An 18,064-nucleotide genomic window follows, 5' to 3' on the forward strand; every position below is an offset into this window, starting at 1 on the left:
AACTACCCAATACATATTTTAACGTAATTTCAGCATTTGCTTCCCAAAAGTAACTGAAGGTTACTCATGCTTAGTTTTTGTCAATATAATTCAAATACTTCCCTCTACCACTCCATTTATCTTCTGTACTTTCTCGTATTATTCTTCCCTCATAGCCTAACTTCAGTATTTTTCCCCAAGGATACCAATACATCAAATTTGATCTCTTTTTTTTTAAGATTTTTTTAAGTAATCTGTTCACCCAACATGTAGCTCAAACTCACAACCCCAAGATCAAGAGTGGCATGCTCTATAGACTGAGTCAGCCAGGAGCCTCTACATTTGCTCTTTCTTGCAATATAATGTCACAACAAATCTACATCAATCTATTCCTTCAGTGTGGATTATGCCATTCAGGAATGAGTTCACGTGAAACATTATAGACACCTAAGTCAAAGTAATGTCTGCCTTCAATATGATTTTTCAATTTTGTCATGCCAAATCCCAGTGAAAAGGAAAATATAATTTTACCTATACTGCAATCCAAGCCACTAAAGACACTGAGCTTTAAATATTAGCAAAAGTAAAAATGCAAGTGGATGCATTCAACTTAAAATAATGTTTCTTAACTTGCTTTGTGATGGTGATAACACATAGATGGCAATTTATACAAAAAAAAAAAAGATATTAAATGGCTCAGGCATGCGTGTTCCATTTAGATTAGTCCTACTAGGCGCCTGGGTGGCTTGGTCGGTTAAGCATCCGACTTCAGCTCAGGTCATGATCTCACGGTCCGTGAGTTCGAGCCCCGCGTCGGGCTCTGTGCTGACAGCTCAGAGCCTGGAGCCTGCTTCCGCTTCTGTGTCTCCCTCTCTCTCTGACCCTCCCCCATTCATGCTCTGTCTCTCTCTGTCTCAAAAATAAATAAACGTTAAAAAAAAAAATTTTAGATTAGTCCTACTCTCGCTATTTAAATAAAGTCACCCCACACTGTAAAAATTCAAACATCCTCTTAGGACAGAGTCAGAGGTTGTAGACCTTCCTACCCAAAAAGGTAGCTGCTACTAAAAGGGAGGATGAACCACAGGAGGGGAGAATAGGGGCAGATTAACCACATTTAAAGCCCATATTCTCAGTGGAACAGTAACAGTCTGTTGTGCTATAGCGCTGTTTTGTATAATGCAAATCAGCTCATGTGATTATTAAATAGGGGGGAAATGTTAGAATGACACAGAAGGCGGGTTGGTTCATACTTAATTTTTCCTAGCACTTTATGTCTTGTGCTACCAAGAAACAACAGCTGAATGCAAAGTACGCAGCTGACTCCACCATGATCACGCCAGGCCTGGAGGAAGACAGTACCCAAATGACATTTCATTGTGTGGCATCCCATTCTTCCTTTGGCTTAGCTCAACCCTGTTTTCCATTTTGATAGTGCTTAGTTTGCAGTTCTCTTAGATCTTTGTGCAAAAGCCACAGAGGACATGAATCAGAGCTATCCATCTCTGGCATTGCTACATTTTGTGCAAAGTTTGCAACTGCTTCTCTACCTGCAACCTCTGATGATAACTACTGCCTGCTCGTGTTTCAATCAGTCAGCAGTATCAACTCTTCCACAAACTCATTTTTCAAGCTAACTTCAACTCTTTTAAAAGGTAAATAAGTGGGGCGCCTGGGTGGCGCAGTCGGTTAAGCGTCCGACTTCAGACAGGTCACGATCTCGCGGTCCGTGAGTTCGAGCCCCGCGTCAGGCTCTGGGCTGATGGCTCGGAGCCTGGAGCCTGTTTCCGATTCTGTGTCTCCCTCTCTCTCTGCCCCTCCCCCGTTCATGCTCTGTCTCTCTCTGTCCCAAAAATAAATAAAAAACGTTGAAAAAAAAGAAAAAAAAAAAGAAAAAAAAAAGGTAAATAAGTAACGACGGCTTTTATTTGTTAGGAATTGTCCCTGTTAATGCTGCAGTTCAGTAGTTCCCAAACTTTGCTTCATGTTGCAGTCACCTGGGGAGCTTTTTGGGAGAGGCTGGATGCCCAGACTCTCCCTTTATTCCATTTAATTCGGAATGTCTGGGGGTGGTTCCCGGGCATCAGTTTTCAAAGATCCCCAGGTGATTTCAGTGAGAGCAGTCAGGGAACTATTACTCATCAGGTCAAGTTTTGAGTGGTCCTTCCCAGATCTATGTTTTCCTTAAGCTCTGTTACATTGAGAACTTTTTTTTTCATGTTTATTTACTTTTGTAAGAGACAGCATGCGATTGGGAGAGGGGCAGGAGTGGGGGGAGAGACACAGAATCCCAAGCAGGCTCCAGGCTCTGAGCTGTCAGCACAGAGCCCAGTGCAGGGCTGGAATTCACAAATCATGAGATCATGACCTGAGCAGAAGCTGGATGCTTAACTGACTGAGCCACTCAGGCGCCCCCAGTGAGCTATTTTTTAAAAGGTAGTATTTACAGGAATATAATTATAATATATATATAAATATAATTATAATTTAAAATGTAATGTTTATAGGAATATAATTATAGCACACTGTAACTAAAATGTTTCTATTACTATTTAGGTTTCCAAAATAAAAATAATGTAAAGAATGCATAAAAGCATACATAAGTATTTTATTAACGTATATTATCCTTCATGAAGGCAAATAGTGAACCTCCTGAGATACATTGATTCGCCACTGGACCTTTAAGGTGAAGTGACTGCCATTTTCAGAGTGACCAGTACGTTCTGTAGCCTCACCACTAGCTGGTAAGCAACAAGTGTTACATGTACACAGTTTTACAGACTGGACCATCCACTTTATTACCTAGCAGTCCTGTTTTCCTGGGTCTCCTTACACTTGCCATCCTTTCACTTCACCAAAAACTGTCACAGTGCAGCCCACGATATGCTGTCTGCCCCACTGTCTTTCTTAACCATTATTTCTGAATGATCTTTATTCTGCTTTCCTATTCCTTCTGCTATAAATCAGATATTCACACCTGGATTCTTGTTAGCCTTCTTATCCTTAGTTCCTACCACCACTAAATAAATAATGTCAGATTAATTTTCCTAAAGTGTATTTGTACTTTTTTTCAAGCCCCAGTTTAAGTCTTATGCTGTTCATAAAACCTTCCAAGATTCCGGGGTGCCTGGGTGGCTCAGCCAGTTGAGCATCCAACTTCGCTCGGGGTCATGAACTTGCAGATCTTGAGTTCAAGCCCTGCATTGGGCTCTGTGCTGACAGCACCTTCTCTCCTTCTCTCTCTGTTGCTCCCCCACTTTCTCTCTCTCTCAAAAATAAAGATTAAAAAATTAAAAACAAAAAACAAAAAACCTTCCAAGATTCCAATACATATCCCTCTTCCTCAAGCACTTAAAATGTGCAACCCTTCAGTTTGGCCAATCAGAAAAAAGGGCAGTGAACAAACTATTGTAGGAAAACAAGCTTCGGGACTGAAAGGTTATGTGATGTATATCCTTGAGTAATAATAACTAATATTTATTAAGTGCTTTATTTTATGCCAAGTTTTATAAGAATTACTTTTAGTCCCCCAACAATGTGATGAGGTAAGTAACATCTTCTCAATTTTACAGTTGGGGAAACTGAGGTAAAGTTATGCAATCCACTTGGTTACACAGTATCAAAATCTAGACAGGCTAGTTCCTGGGTCAGTCCTCTTAATCATGATCCTGTACTGCTTCTCAATTAACAAGTCAATTGTATATGATTTTTTTCCCCCATCCCTTAACAAATGGGAGTTTAAAATGTCTGTCTTAATAACTTAGAAGACAAAAAAAGAAATATGGGTAACCCTTTGTAATCTATAGTGTTAAATGAGCTAATACTTTAACATCATTTATCTTTCCTTAAATTTGGAATATTTATTGTTTTTCCATGTACTAATTGTTTCAGGTTTATAATTAAAGCTCTGTACCTATTCAGTTTACTTGTAAGGAGAGACCATGATTTATGTCCTTTTCTGTCTTGGAAAATCCTAGAATGATCTATTCAACATATATTACTAATTAGTTGACACTTTTGGAACTCAGGAATGTAAATCAATAAAAAATAAAAGTAAATAAAAGTTCATATCACATTAGGTTAAAAGTAGTATTTTCCATGGGCCATTCACAGGAAAGTGAAAATTTAGTATCCTCAGATCCTAGTATGAGTCTGATTCTTCAGGTTAACAAAAGAATACAGAATACAAAGGGAGATGAGTTATGTCCTGATTCTGCTTCCAGAGAGACCCATTTTATACACATTGGTTTCTACTAACAAAAAGTAACTCCCAGGATGTCAGATGTCTAGGGATACTGCTTTCTCTTTTTGGTCCTGTTCTTGATTAATCTTATCTGTTGTTCTGGATACAGGCGACTGGATTACTAACAAGAGGGAGGCTCATGATTGGGCTGGGAGATATAAAAAATTTTAGGTTAGCCTTTTTTTTTTTTTTAATGTTTATTTATTTATTTTTGAGAGAGAGAGAGAGAGAGAATGAGTGGGAGGGGAGAGAAGCAGAGAGAGAAGGAGAGAGAAAATCCCAAGCAGGTTCTGCACCATCAGCGCAGAGCCTGATGCAGGGCTTGGGCTCATGAACCGTGAGATCATGACCTGAGCCGAAATCAAGAGTCGGTCGATTAACTGACTAAGCCACCCAGGCGTGCCTATAAGCTAGTCTTAAATGAACTACATATGAAAGCAAAACGTAGTTTTCTCCTTAAGGTTTAGATTCAGGACTAATTGAATAAAACGAGTATCTATTCCAGCATACTTTGGTTGACTCTTTTTAACAGTAATAGAGTATCATTTAAATGAGTAGCACTTTGAGAGGTTTTGATCGAAATTAAAGGTCTCATTGTACACCTTGGTTTTTCAGTTGTCAGAAGTTTATATTTATCCTTTTCCCCTGATGGGACTTAATTTTCCTTCATGAGGTGTTGAACTCTCTGTCCATATAATCCCAAGGTCATCCGGATATAATTCTTTTTTTTTTTTTTTTTGTCTTACTAACTGGACTTTTTATCCATAGGCTTTCTCTCAGCATTTGTGACCCTTATGGACTACAGAAAATACAGCATTTTTAAGACCCGTGTAAAAAAAGTTTCAAACCAAAGTGATGCTACATAAACACTACACATCTGCTATTTATCTGGCATATTAATTTACTGGAAACCACACAGGGTCATAAAGTTGTAATGTATTTATGATAAAATTGTTACTATATAATGTTAATAAACATTTTCAAACATAAGCACTCTAAGAGGTGAAAAACTTACAGATTATTCATTTTAAAAATATAGCAAAATTATTTTTCTTAAATTCTTTACTAATGATACCTCATTTATCACTAATCACCATTCTGTTTTTCATTATTTCAATGTCTAACGTTTGCAAATCGCACAATACCTTCATGTTTTCATGTATGGAAGATACTTTCATTTTCCCCCCTAAAAATAATGGGACACTCATCACCTAATTCCTGACTATCTGGAGTTTCAAACAGGCCAGAATACCTTTCAGTATATAAAATATTAACCATTTGGGAGTGATCTGTAGGTAATTGTGTGGGTATGCCGTAATGAAAACAGATGCTTCACTTTTCAGAAGAAAAAGGCTGAAACTGCAAGTGATTTCAAACCCACAATACTTCAGTTAAGAAATCACAAGCCTAACTAAAACCATTTAGAAATTTTGTAAAAATAGCTTTCGTCGGTATTTTGTATATAGATTCTCTTCTAACCTCAAGTTATAAGTTACAGTAAAATAGTAGTGACGTTTTCTAGTAATATATGGCGATACCCAAAATACCTGTGACAGGATATACGCAAACTCAGATCCAGGTAAGTTGCTGTTACTTGGGCAAGGACGACCGCATAATTCGTTAGCAGAGCCAAGTCTAAAACCCAATCCGGTGCTTATGTGGAAGCCTCTTCCTGAATCTGTCTTTTCGCAAGCAGTGGCAGATCTGCCTTATATTTACTAATTTCACCCTGAGGACACAGAGACCTTGTGGCACGGTAATAGGGAGGCGGTTTTCGGAGGCTCACACATCTTTGTATTCGGTTTCTGAAATAAATTAGTAACAATGCCTTCACGTTGGAGCACTTTTAGAGGGAAATGTAGAATGCGCGAACATGCTTTTTACTGTAGTGTTCTCCAGAGATGTATACTATATGGTCACAACGTGCACAATTTTGTCCTGGGCCACTGAACTTCTAAAATATTAATTTTCGGCCCGTGTGGCAGAAAACTAGGGATCGTTCCAGTTCCCTGCATCTACATTTCATAGGAGAACACATTCATCTCTCTACTTGTGATGAAAACACCTTATTTCGTTTTCTCCCGCCTTCCCTGTCTTCTCGCAACATTCTCCCTCAGTGACTTCTACTACTTGCCTTTCACTCCACTAGAAAACTCGCTCTCCCACATTCTCCCTCCTACCCCACCTTCAAGAAACTTCCTCCTTTCTTCCGCCTGCTGCTCGTTTTTGCCACTCTTGGTTCCTGAGATCGCCGACCGGAAAAACTGCGGAACACACCACGCAGGCGCACTAACTCGCTACCGCTTTGACTCTCAAGTGTGGTTGGCCGGTTTCTTTAAATTTCCGATCCACTTAACCTGCGGGGCTGTAACTCTCGCGATATTTGCTTCCGCCACTCGGCGGGAGCCGCTGCCGGTCCCTGGCGGGCCTTTTTAGCTCCTCTTGTCCCCTTTGCTGCTGTGTTGCTTAGAGCGGCCGGGCCGAGCATCATGACGTCCGCCTTGGAGAACTACATCAACCGTATCCTCGGGCCGGCTGCCACAGCTACCAGCCGGGGCACGGCGAAGCCCGCGTTCGCACTTGGGAGGGCTGGTGCTGGAGAGATCGGGGGTCGGGACCGGCGGGCGGTTGGGATGTCCGGCCCCTGCGCGGCCTGGGCTGCGAGTGAGGGGCTTAAGTACCTGGGACCCGCTAATCCCGCTCCTGGGGCTAGAGCCTGCCGGTCCTGGGGGCCCAGGGCGCCTTTTAATTTTCACCTAAAACCGAAATATTCCTGTCTCTATAGAAACGCCTGTCTCTATAGTAATCAGCCATCTGTTCCTCCACGCTACTTCCCTAGAGGCCTATACGTTCACATTTGGGGAGAAGGGTCTTGTAAATCCTTGAATTTACTTTATTCATTGGCTTTGCTCATTGTTCGACGATACCAGAAACTTTAAAGATGGTGCGCAGATTGAGTTTCTGACCCTTTACCACTTAAAGTCTCAACTTCTTTGTTGATAGAATGACAATAACGCTCGTTGTTGTAATTGCTCTCCACGAAGGGCAAATAACTTCTAAAACCCCATGTGAAGTCTTAATGTACCCTATATAGGTGTTACCATTTTAAAATCTCAGGACAGAAACACTACATTGCTCTCCTGTACAAATTTGGGACAAAAGTGAAATACTAAAGCCTTAATAATGCAAGCGTACTGGCACCTTGTGACACTGATTATAGCTTCTTTTTTGAGTTCCAGAGGCCAGGTCCTAGAATAAAGTGTCTTAACACGTTTGAAAAGAGTCAACGTTGATTAATTTAGCACTGATTGAATTTTCCTTTTAGAGATCAAAGAACAGGTTGAGGAATGGGGGAAATGTCTTGCTCAAAGTCCAACTGGCAACATTCCCCAGTGAAAAAGTACCAAACATCTCAACTGTTTTGAGATGGGAAACAACTGATCACAAACAGAAAGGGATTCTCTTTTTCCTGTTTTAATTGTGTAATTTAATTGAGGAAGTTATAAATACTTAAAGTTATCTTGTGAATGTAGTGGCTGTGTTGAATAATATCTTAATTCCGTCCACGTTTTTCCTACTAATTAAAACCATTTCTTTACCAGATTCTAACATTTTTATTTTCATTCCCTGAAAATGCTTTCCTTGATTCAGTTATCAGGAACTGTTGCAGTTATTACTTCTGATGGGAGAATGATTGTGGTAAGTGTTTAGCATATTCATCCTTTCCTTGTAAGCTTCTTGGTTGTAAAGTTTTAAGTCAAACTTCTGATCTCTAATGCCTAAGCATCACAGTACACCTGCATTGCAGTTTTGTTATGATTCACCTCTTTATCATAAATAGCTGCTGATCCATATTTTCTTCATTAATAAACGGGTGTAATTTATATACAAAGCTTCTAGGAACCAAGATGAATAACAGATTCTGTCCTCGGAGAGCTTCGAGAATAGTCTTCAGACATCTGCCTGTATTTTATATTTATCTTCCTCTAACATTTTTTATTTCCTTCCCCCATTCAATGCTCTGACATCGCCGACATGAATCATAGGCTTTCTTTTGAAATTTTGTGTATGCCTCTTAGAAACTTCTTTATGATGTAGATACTACATATATAGAATAATGAACATTTTAAGGCTTGTATGGTTGTTAATATATTTTTAATATTTGTAGGTTGCATGACCTCTGTTTTCTGTAGGATAAATTATAATTGACTCTTTTATATGATTTTATTTGACCTTTTATCACAGTATCCCCTTTATAATTCCAGAAAATTCTTGGATTCTCTCCTTGATCTGTTTCTTGATCTGAGGAATTTATCTCATGATTTTTGGCTACTTAATTATTTCTTCACTTATAATTCATACATTGTTTAAAAAAAAAGTTTTAAAGCTGCTTTCTCTGTTTTCTTTAAATTTTTTTTTTTAACGTTTATTTATTTTTGAGACAGAGAGAGACAGAGCATGAATGGGGGAGGGTCAGAGAGAGAGGGAGCCACAAATCTGAAACAGGCCCTGGGCTCTGAGCTGTCAGCACAGAGCCCGACGCGGGGCTCGAACTCACAGACTGTGAGATCATGACCGGAGCTGAAGTCAGACGCTCAACCGACTGAGCCACCGAGGCGCCCTCTCTGTTTTCTAATTGTATCTAATTCATGTAATTTAATCTCTTATTTTCCCATTTTGCAGTTGGGTCTTTGTCTTCTTTTTAATCCTTGTGATTTTTCCAAGTGAGTCCCTAAGTGATTTATCAAAGTGTTAAACTTAGCCATTTATTTAAATGTATATCATGTGCCAGGCACTTTATATCTAAATCTTCAATACAACTCTGTAGAAGTATCCCTGAATTCTTGGTTAGGAACCAGGTTCAGAAAAAGTGAGTCACTTTCCCAGAGTCATTGGATAATAAGTGGCAGAACAAAACTGAGATTTAAATTCAATTTGACTCTTTAAAAAAAAGTCCATTTGCCTTGTTTCCTTCTTTAAAAAATTTTTTTAAGTTTATTTATTTATTTTGAGAGAGGCAGAGTCAGCGTGAGTAGGGAGGAGCGGGGATGGAGAGAGAGAGAATCTCACGTGTGCTCCCCACCATCAGCACATTGCCTGATGCCTGCCTCGAACTCACTTAACTGTGAGATCATGACCCGAGCCGAAATCCAGAGTCAAGATGCTTAACCCACTGAGCCACCCAGGTGCCCCTGCCTTGCTTCCTTCTTAACTGACTGAGCCACCCAGGCAGCCCTGCCTTGCTTCCTTCTTAAGAAAACAATCTTTTTGTTTTTTAGGCACCTCATTGTATGTTGTCAATAAGGACAGTTTGAAACATTTTTAGCTCATCTTGACACTTCAAGAAATCTATTGCTATTAAATATTTGCAAATAGTTTTTTTTATTTAAAAAAAAACAATAATACCTCAAGTTTAATTTTTCCTGTTTTTGTTAATGGGATAGCTAAGTTTGAGAAATATTTTAATTTTATAGAAGAAGGAAAGTTAGGGGCACCTGGGTGGCTCAGTTGGTTAAGCTTCCAACTTTGGCGCAGATCATGATCTTACAGCTGGTGGGTTTGAGCCCTGCATGGGCTCTTTGCTGAAAGCTCAGAGCCTAGAGCCTGCTTCAGATTTTGTCTTCCTCTCCCTCTATCCCGCTTGCTCTGACTCTCTTTCTCAAAAAAAAAAATAAATAAATAAACACTAAAAAAGGAGGAAAGTTATTTTAAAAGAGCATTTTGAATACCAAAGTTTAGTAATTTTGTATTTTTTTGACCCCGGCTCACTGGATAGAATGCTTACATGTAAAATGAAGTCAAGAGGCTATGTCTCGGTGTGGTAACAACTATATACTAATTAGTTTAGTAAATACTCCAGATTTTCTTTCTCATCCAAATTCTAGGTTATCGTTTTCTCTTGTTATATTCTGATTTTACATATTTTGATTTTCAAAACATGAAACAGTTTAATAGCTTGAGAGAATTAACCAACCAAAACAACTGTAAGTTGACATTTCTTCAGAAACTTGAAAAGCATCTGAGTGACTGTGTTGTGCTAGATCCATATCTTCCTTTATTCAAAACCAGGATTCTTCCATAAAATTTTCTCTGAATATTTCCTTCAAGTTCTGCTTCTACTAATTACAATCCTATTTGTATTTACCTTACCGGGTTTGAGGAAGATTAAATAAATACATGTGAGGCCCATAGAACACTGGCAGATAGGAAGTACTCCTTAAGCGTTAGCTGTCACCACCAGTCGAAGTTTGTATATATTTATGGGACTGATTTGAATCTCTGAAGAATGGTAAATTCTATTTGCTCGTTCATAGTAGTATAATATAGTAGTTCAGTGGCATGGCCCTGAAGGTAGCTTTTTGTGGTTCAACTCCTAACTCTGCTGCTTTCTACCCATGAAACCTTGAGAGATGACTTAACCTCTCTGTGCCTCAATGTTTCTTCTCTAAAGTGGGAATAACTATGGTATGTACCTCAAAGGATTAAAATTATTTGAGATACTGTGTACAGTGTGTTTAGCACAGGCCTCCTACTAGTATGTAGAACGAAGTGATACTGTTCTGTTACCAGCTATGGTTGCTGTGTATATGCTTCTTCTTCTTGTATATTTATATAGTTTTCCCTTGTATTTTATTTGTAATAGTCTATGTCTAATGTTAGCTCCTACACTACATGGGCTTTTAGACTACTTCCTTATTGGTACATGGGTGTTCTTTGTAACTCTGGACAACTCTGCACTCTAGTCACATGTGTGGTGTGGTTTTTCCTGTCTTAAAAAACCCAGAGGTAAGTTTTGTGCCCCAGGGTACTGTTGGTTATAAAGAAGTGTTCTATTTTCAGTGGACTTCTATTTAAAATGAATACTTCTGTTAGTGTCCCTGGAACTAAAATTTTTGTGTCATTTAATGTCTATATTCAGGTAAACTAGAATATTTATCTTTTTCTTTTGAATGTTTTCTTTACAGGGAACACTGAAAGGTTTTGACCAGACCATTAATTTGATTCTGGATGAAAGCCATGAACGAGTATTCAGCTCTTCACAGGGAGTAGAACAGGTGGTGCTAGGGCTATACATCGTAAGAGGTGACAATGTGTAAGTAACATAGGTCTTCTTTTTAAGGGCAGGTCAAATCTGCTATAGGTGTACTACCTTGCTGTATGGAAAAGAGGTTTTTATCTACTGAGATTGGTCATATTTATGATAGTTAAGTGGCCTAGATAGGATCCAGAAAGGGCCCTGCCTTACACTGAATACTTCATTAGAGAGCCTTCTTAAAGTGTTCTTCCAAAATAATCCTAATTTTAGAGAAATATAAATATACTTCTAGGGTCCAAGGCTAGGGTTTGAAATGCCTTTGAAACCTCTTGTGTGAACAGTTTTAAATAATTCATGCTCTATAACTGATGAATTTATGAGTAAGTACTTATCCATTATTTTTTTCTTTAAATATTTTAGTACAATAAGATGCCCCATGTTTATGCTGTAGCATCAGTTAACTGAAAATACACTTTAGTGGTAGCAATTTAAGAAAATCTGCAACAGTATAAAGCAATACTGTGCAGTAGAACTTGTGGCAGTGATGGAAATGTAGGTCTGCATTGTCCACTGTCCTAAGGTACTAGTCAGGTGTGGCCATTGAGTACTTGAAAACTGGTGTGATGGGAATTGAATTTTAAATTTTACCTCATTTAATTACTTTTAATAGTCACATGTGGCTAGTAGCTATTGTATTAGTGTAGTTATAGAGGCTATAAGATTGTTGAATCCATTTTCTAGTGAATATAGAATTAAAACATGGTTGGAAGGAAGCAAAAGATATATTACACATTATTTTGGAAGACAAATAGGGTATCGAATATAGACAATAGGATATAGATGAGGGAATACTTTATTCATTTAAATTATCTTAAGAAAATCACCTTTGGATGGATAAATTATTTGATCTTTAATCAAAATTGGGGAGTTTACAAAATATTCTAAAGAGGTGACTTTTAGGTGTGAAGTTATAAAATGAGCTATAAAATACGAGAGAAAGGCAGAGTATTTGGTGGGGACCAGGTTCCCTGATGAGAATAATAATGATTATTTTATATTGGATCTCTGCCTAATAATTGATTTTAAGAAGCTTTCTCCTACTTCGATTTTAAAAAAAAATTAAAAATAAAACTTTTGGACTTCATTTTTTAAAAAATTTAAACTTTGGTTTAGACTCAGTGGTGTGCTAGAGCCAGCTTGATTGGCTCATGGAGGCAGATTGTTATATTTTCAGGAATTTTGCAAGCTGGTTGATGTCTTGGTGGTAGCTTGAAATTGACCATAGTGGGAGTATTTGCACTATGGATGTGAGTAAACACTGCAGGTCTGCCTCCCTCTTTTCCTTTGGAGAGCCAGTTTTAAAACCTGTACCAGTACTCCACTGTCTTCCTTAAGGATTTCAAATGATACTAAAATTTTTAAGGTGGAATTGAGATCTTTGATTTGTTTTATATTGAGAAAACAATATTTATTTTAACCAGAGTTTGGTACTTCTCATTTAGAGCTGAAGGCTATGTAGAGTTTAAAGCAAAATTGGGCAAATTCTCTATTACTTGTATTCACTAATAGATGCTACTCTTATTAAAGCCAAACTAATTTAAACAACGAATTTTTTTGTGGAATAATGTTTCATATATGTCCTGTGGTCTGGATATAACAACAACTGTATCCAGATGGAGAGCCGTGGCTTGGTGCTTAGCATGGTATTAACGTTTTCATTGTAGATGTTATGGTAGTGATTCCTTGAATCAAGGAAAGTTTTGCTGGCTTTAACCCTAGCCAATCACATCAAAAAATCATGTGTTAAGTTACCTGAGTACCGTTGCTATTATCTTTGTGTCTTTTTTTTTTTTTTTTAATGTTTGTTTATTTTTTAGAGAGAGAGAGACCGAGCACGAGTGGGGAAAGGGCAGAGAGAGGGAGACACACAATCTGAAGCAGGCTCCAAGCTCTGAGCTGTCAGCACATAGCCTGACGTGAGGCTTAAACTCACAGACTGTGAGATTATGACCTGAGCTGAAGTTGGACACTTAACTGACTGAGCCACTGAGGCTTCCCAAGAACTGTACATTTTGGTCTTGGATTTAAATTGAGTAAACTGAGAAATCTTGAAACAGAAATTAATGGGTATTACGTATACTCTGATGGATTTAGTTCATTAAAGTTACTCAAAGAATAGACACTTATTTGCTTATTTAGTAGTGATTTTGTGATCAACCCTAACACAGTCCCTGGGTTGAGTTGAAATCATAGGATTGGAAGTTTTGGGATTTTGATTTTTTTTTTTAATGTTTATTTTTGAGAGAGAGCAAGAGAGATAAAGCATGAGTGGGGGAGGGACAGAGAGAGAGAGACAATGAATCCAAAGCAGGCTCCAGGCTCTGAGCTGTCAGCACAGAGCCTGATGTGGGGCTTGAATTCACGAGGTGTGAAATCATGACCTGAGCCTAAGTCGGATGCTTAACCGACTGAGCTACCCAGTTGCCCCAGTTTTAGGGTTTTGTACCTTATCTATCTGATATGTGCCTTTTTTCTTTGAAGACTCATGATCCAATCACACTGTATACAATCTGTCTTAATAATTGGTTCCTACAATAATGTTGCCTTCAAATTACTTCTTGAGTTTTGTGACTTAAATTGCAATTCACTACTTCATGAAAACGGTATTTGCTTGTCACCTTAAGTAGTTTTTACTGTGTCCTTTCAGTTTTATTTACAAGTGAGATTATTTTAACTGATTTTTTTTCTCCTTAAATAACTACAGTGCAGTCATTGGAGAAATTGATGAAGAGACAGATTCTGCGCTTGATTTGGGGAATATTCGAGCAGAACCTCTAAACTCTGTAGCACACTGAGGAAAAACTACATACATTGGACATCTGTAAATCTTTGTATAGAAACTGATTATTCTGAGGATGATGTATGTAATTTTTATGAATGTGTAATTGTGGACTTTTGACTCCATATATTGATTCATTGTAGTATGATATGTAAATTAAAATATTTCTACATTTCCTTGAAAATTTTTTATTTTTTTTATTTATTTATTTTTTTGCCTAAATCAGGTTTGGTAGCTTAGTTTTATTTTTCTCTTAAATAGTATGAAAATCTAATGTGTACTGTGAGAACTTTTGGAAAAAATATTTTGATATTTTAATATTTATAGAAAACTAGTTAAAAAGAGATATTTGTGTGTTATGTTAAATCAAGCATCCGAATACCATCAATGGTGCAAGATACACGCGTTTCCAATTTTTAAGAAAGTCACAGAAAGGTAAGTCATGTGTCATGTTGTCTGAACCATCCCCATTTATCACACTGCCCTGGTGGTTCATTGTTCTCTAGCATTTTAGAAGCCTGGGTAAAAAATGTGTTTGGTTAAGGAAAGGAAAAATGCTAACAAAGTTGATATTATCTGAAAAAAGAATGATTCCGTATAGTCTTAAAAGCCATCTTAGTTTTAATCTTAAAAATTGGAGAATTTTTAGTATTAACAGTTTTTTGTTGTTTATAAATGTGAGTAAATAAACCTTATGTTTGTATTGAGGCAGTGCTCGCTATTATTGTCAAGAACTTCCATGACTCCTTGGTTCCATAAACCTATTTTCAAAAGAAGTAAACCTGGTTTCTCAGAGCAATAATCAACAGAATAGGTTGACTGTTTGAGTGAATCAATTAAGTAGATAATGTCCCTCATCTACAAATGGGCTGTTTTCTAAAACCCCTTGTACAGTTGACTGGACTTTTTAAAAAAATATATTTATTTTTTAGAGAGAGTGCACAAGCAGGAGGGACAGAGAAAGAATGAGACAGAGGATCCAAAGCAGGCTCCATGCTGACAGCAGCGAGCCCAGTGTTGGGCTCAAACTCAAGAACTGTGAGATCGTGACCTGAGCTGAAGTTGGGCACTCAACCAGCTGAGCCATCCAGGCACCCCAGTTGACTGTGGACTTTTTAAAGAATTCATAGAAACAATGCTAAAATACTGTTGAGATCTCTGACTGGTCCACAGAAATTCTAATCAGTTCCCTGAGGGCCAGAGTCTGTAACTTTGTGGTGAGTAGAAAATAGAAAAATATTTACATTCTTGTAATTCAAACAAAAAATTAAAATAGTTTTTCTTTTTTAAAAAATGAAAGTGTTTAAGGGTTGGCAAGTGTCACGGTTGGCATTTTTGTAAAAATGCAGAAAGCAAATATTTTAAGCTTTGAGGGCCATATGGTCTCCGTCACAACTCCTCAATTCTGTTCTGTCATGAAAACAACCATAGGTAATACATAAATGAAGAGTTGTGGCTGTATTCCAGTAAACTTCATTTATAATAACAGGTAGCAGGCTGGATTTGGCCTGTAGGCCATAGTTTGCTGACCCTTGGCTGAAAATAATACAAGCTCAATAAGAAAAGATGAGGGCTAATTTGTTTAAAATCTGAAAAGAGCTTCTGGAATAGATCCTTTTAGAGTTTAGAGGTAGATTTCATTTGTACTTTTAATATTTAACTCTCTACTTGCCAGATATGATAGTTTTTTGGTGCAAAAAGAAAACATTTTTGAGAGGAAAGTATCTTCACTCTTTCACAGAAACAAGACTTATAAGGAGATCTGTTGAGATAGTTTTCTTTACTGGTCGTCAAGGCACCGTCACCCAGCATATCTTGGTTGATGTTCTGATCTGCCTCAGGATTAGAGGAAGTTTAGCTAGTATTGGCTATCATAAGTATTTTGCTTTTAGGGGTGCCTGAGTGGCTCAGTTAAGCGTCTGATTCTTGATTTCGGCTCCAGTCATGATCTCACAGTTCATGTGTTCAAGCCCCACCTCAGGCACTGTGCTGACAGCGCAGAACCTGCTTGGGATTGTCTCTCTCCCTCTCTCTCTGTGCCCATTCCCCCGAGTGTGTCCACAAGCTCACTCTCTCTTGAATAAATAAAACTTAAAAAAACATTTTGCTTTTGTAGTATAAAGTTTTATAATTAATAAAATGAAAATAATGCAAAGTGAGTAAAACAGGTAATTTAATTAGGAACTATAAACCAAATGTGCTATTTAAGTAAATGATGGTATTTTAAATGGGTAAACTATTTCCAAAAATCAAATAAGGAATACAGATATTCATTTGCTAAGTGAAATGTATTCTAACAGTACAAATGAAGTCCAAGTCAGATACTTTGTCAACATACTTGATATAATACAAACCACACACAAAGTAGTAAACAAATCCTAGTCCCCCCCACCCTCCCTCACAGTAATGAGGGATGTCAAAAAAAATCATTCCCCAAATATGACTTGGATATTTTTGTAAATAGTAGGGAAAGCAAACCAAATGAAATGCACACCAAATGATATAAGCAATTCTTGGGGTGCCTGGGTGGCTCAGTCCGACTTCGGCTCAGGTCATGATCTCATGGCTCGTGATTTTGAAACCTGTGTTGGGCTCTGTGCTGACAGCTCAGAGCCTGGAGCCTGCCTCAGATTCTCTGTCTCCTCTCTAAGCCCCTCCCCTGTTCATGCTGTCTCTCCTTCAAAATAAATAAACCTTAAAAAAAATTTATTTTTAAGAACAAAACAAAAAAATGGTATAAGCAATTCTTTATTTCTGGGTGCACATGGTAGGGTTTCTTTTGTGCTCTTAACCAGTTCAATTTGGATTTTTTTTCTTTTTTTTTTTTTGCATGAGCATTGTAAAGGAACCACAACCATGAGTGGCAACTTGATTCTTACGCAGTGTCAAGTGTTTATGTTTTTTAATGAGACTTTTATTTTGCAATCACTAAAGAGCCTCAAATAAATTTTAACCAATAATTAGCTCTGCTCTGTGATTCTGGCACTATCTAAGTCCAGCTTAATGAATCAAATAAATTTGTCTTGGCAAGATATTTCACTAAACTTTTTTGTAAAGGGCAATTAACTGCAAAAGGACTTAATTTGTTTCTTTTTAACTGAAAAACCAGCTAAAGCAATAGTTTAGAACACTGCTTTTAGGCTAATGTACTTTGCTAAATCAAATGGCCTTACATGCTGACAGTTTTAGCTTCAATATTACAAATCTTGATACCAGAAGAATAAGAGATAAAGATAAGCTTTATTAATATATGCTTTACTTAAATATATTGTTTAACACCTTTGTAAAATCATTCAGAATTTTTAACCTGATGTGAGATATGATAAAAACTTTTAAGTAGTATTTAATAATAAATGTAGGCTCTCCATGTCAACATATTTCTCAGACATGTAACAAAGGATTCACCACGTGGATGAGCAAGTATAATGTCTTCACAATGGCATGTCAACCTGCTTGGGTACCACCCAGAATTATAGAGCAATCTTTAACTGGCCATACAGTGTAATTTGGGCCTTCACCTTCAAAATTTAGTAGGTTAAGTGCATATCATGTGTTGGGCATGATGCTAAATGCTTACAACAGTGACCATTTTACACATGGGTAATTTGATGCTCAGCAGGGTTAAGTGCCTTATGAGAGGTCACACTTATGAGTAACAGGGCTTGAATTTGATCAGGTCTTCGTATTTTTATAAACTGCCTATGAGTAGAAAGTGTAATATCAAATTCCTGAGGCCTGACTGAAAGAAATATTTAGATGATCTAAGGCAATTTGCAAAGCTGTGTTATGGGTCATTTTCAAATTACCTGAATTGCTTTAAATATTATCAGGTCCCACTCACTGATACGGTTCAGTAGATCTGAAATGATGCAAAAAGTAATAATAAATAGCTAACTAAGTAAGGAAAGTGTGGTAGAATTATTAAAAGACCTATTATATGCCTTGATGAGTCCCTAATTATGCTTCA

The 18,064-nt window shown here is 37.5% G+C and overlaps 1 protein-coding gene across 1 annotated transcript; it reads left to right on the plus strand.

Annotated features, from left to right (window-relative positions):
- Positions 1-5,750: 5,750 nt before the first annotated feature.
- On the plus strand, positions 5,751-14,899 carry LSM8 (LSM8 homolog, U6 small nuclear RNA associated). Its single transcript, XM_049642291.1, has 5 exons — positions 5,751-5,801; positions 6,562-6,742; positions 7,881-7,921; positions 11,188-11,315; positions 14,023-14,899. Exons 1-5 carry the CDS (start codon positions 5,751-5,753, stop codon positions 14,111-14,113), a joined length of 492 nt encoding a protein of 163 aa, XP_049498248.1. The 3' UTR covers positions 14,114-14,899.
- The last annotated feature ends 3,165 nt before the right edge of the window (positions 14,900-18,064 follow it).

Source organism: Panthera uncia, chromosome A2 (genome assembly GCF_023721935.1).
Source record: "Panthera uncia isolate 11264 chromosome A2, Puncia_PCG_1.0, whole genome shotgun sequence".
Lineage (NCBI taxonomy): Eukaryota > Metazoa > Chordata > Mammalia > Carnivora > Felidae > Panthera > Panthera uncia.

Bases quoted from the DNA above. Each gene is read 5' to 3' on its own strand.
- LSM8 (XM_049642291.1), top strand. From the start codon at position 5,751: ATGGCGATACCCAAAATACCTGTGACAGGATATACGCAAACTCAGATC. The intron at 5,802-6,561 runs GTAAGTTGCTGT...CGGTTTCTTTAA, and splicing joins ATACGCAAACTCAGATCCAG to ATTTCCGATCCACTTAACCT. The intron at 6,743-7,880 runs GTATCCTCGGGC...TTCAGTTATCAG, and splicing joins CTTGGAGAACTACATCAACC to GAACTGTTGCAGTTATTACT.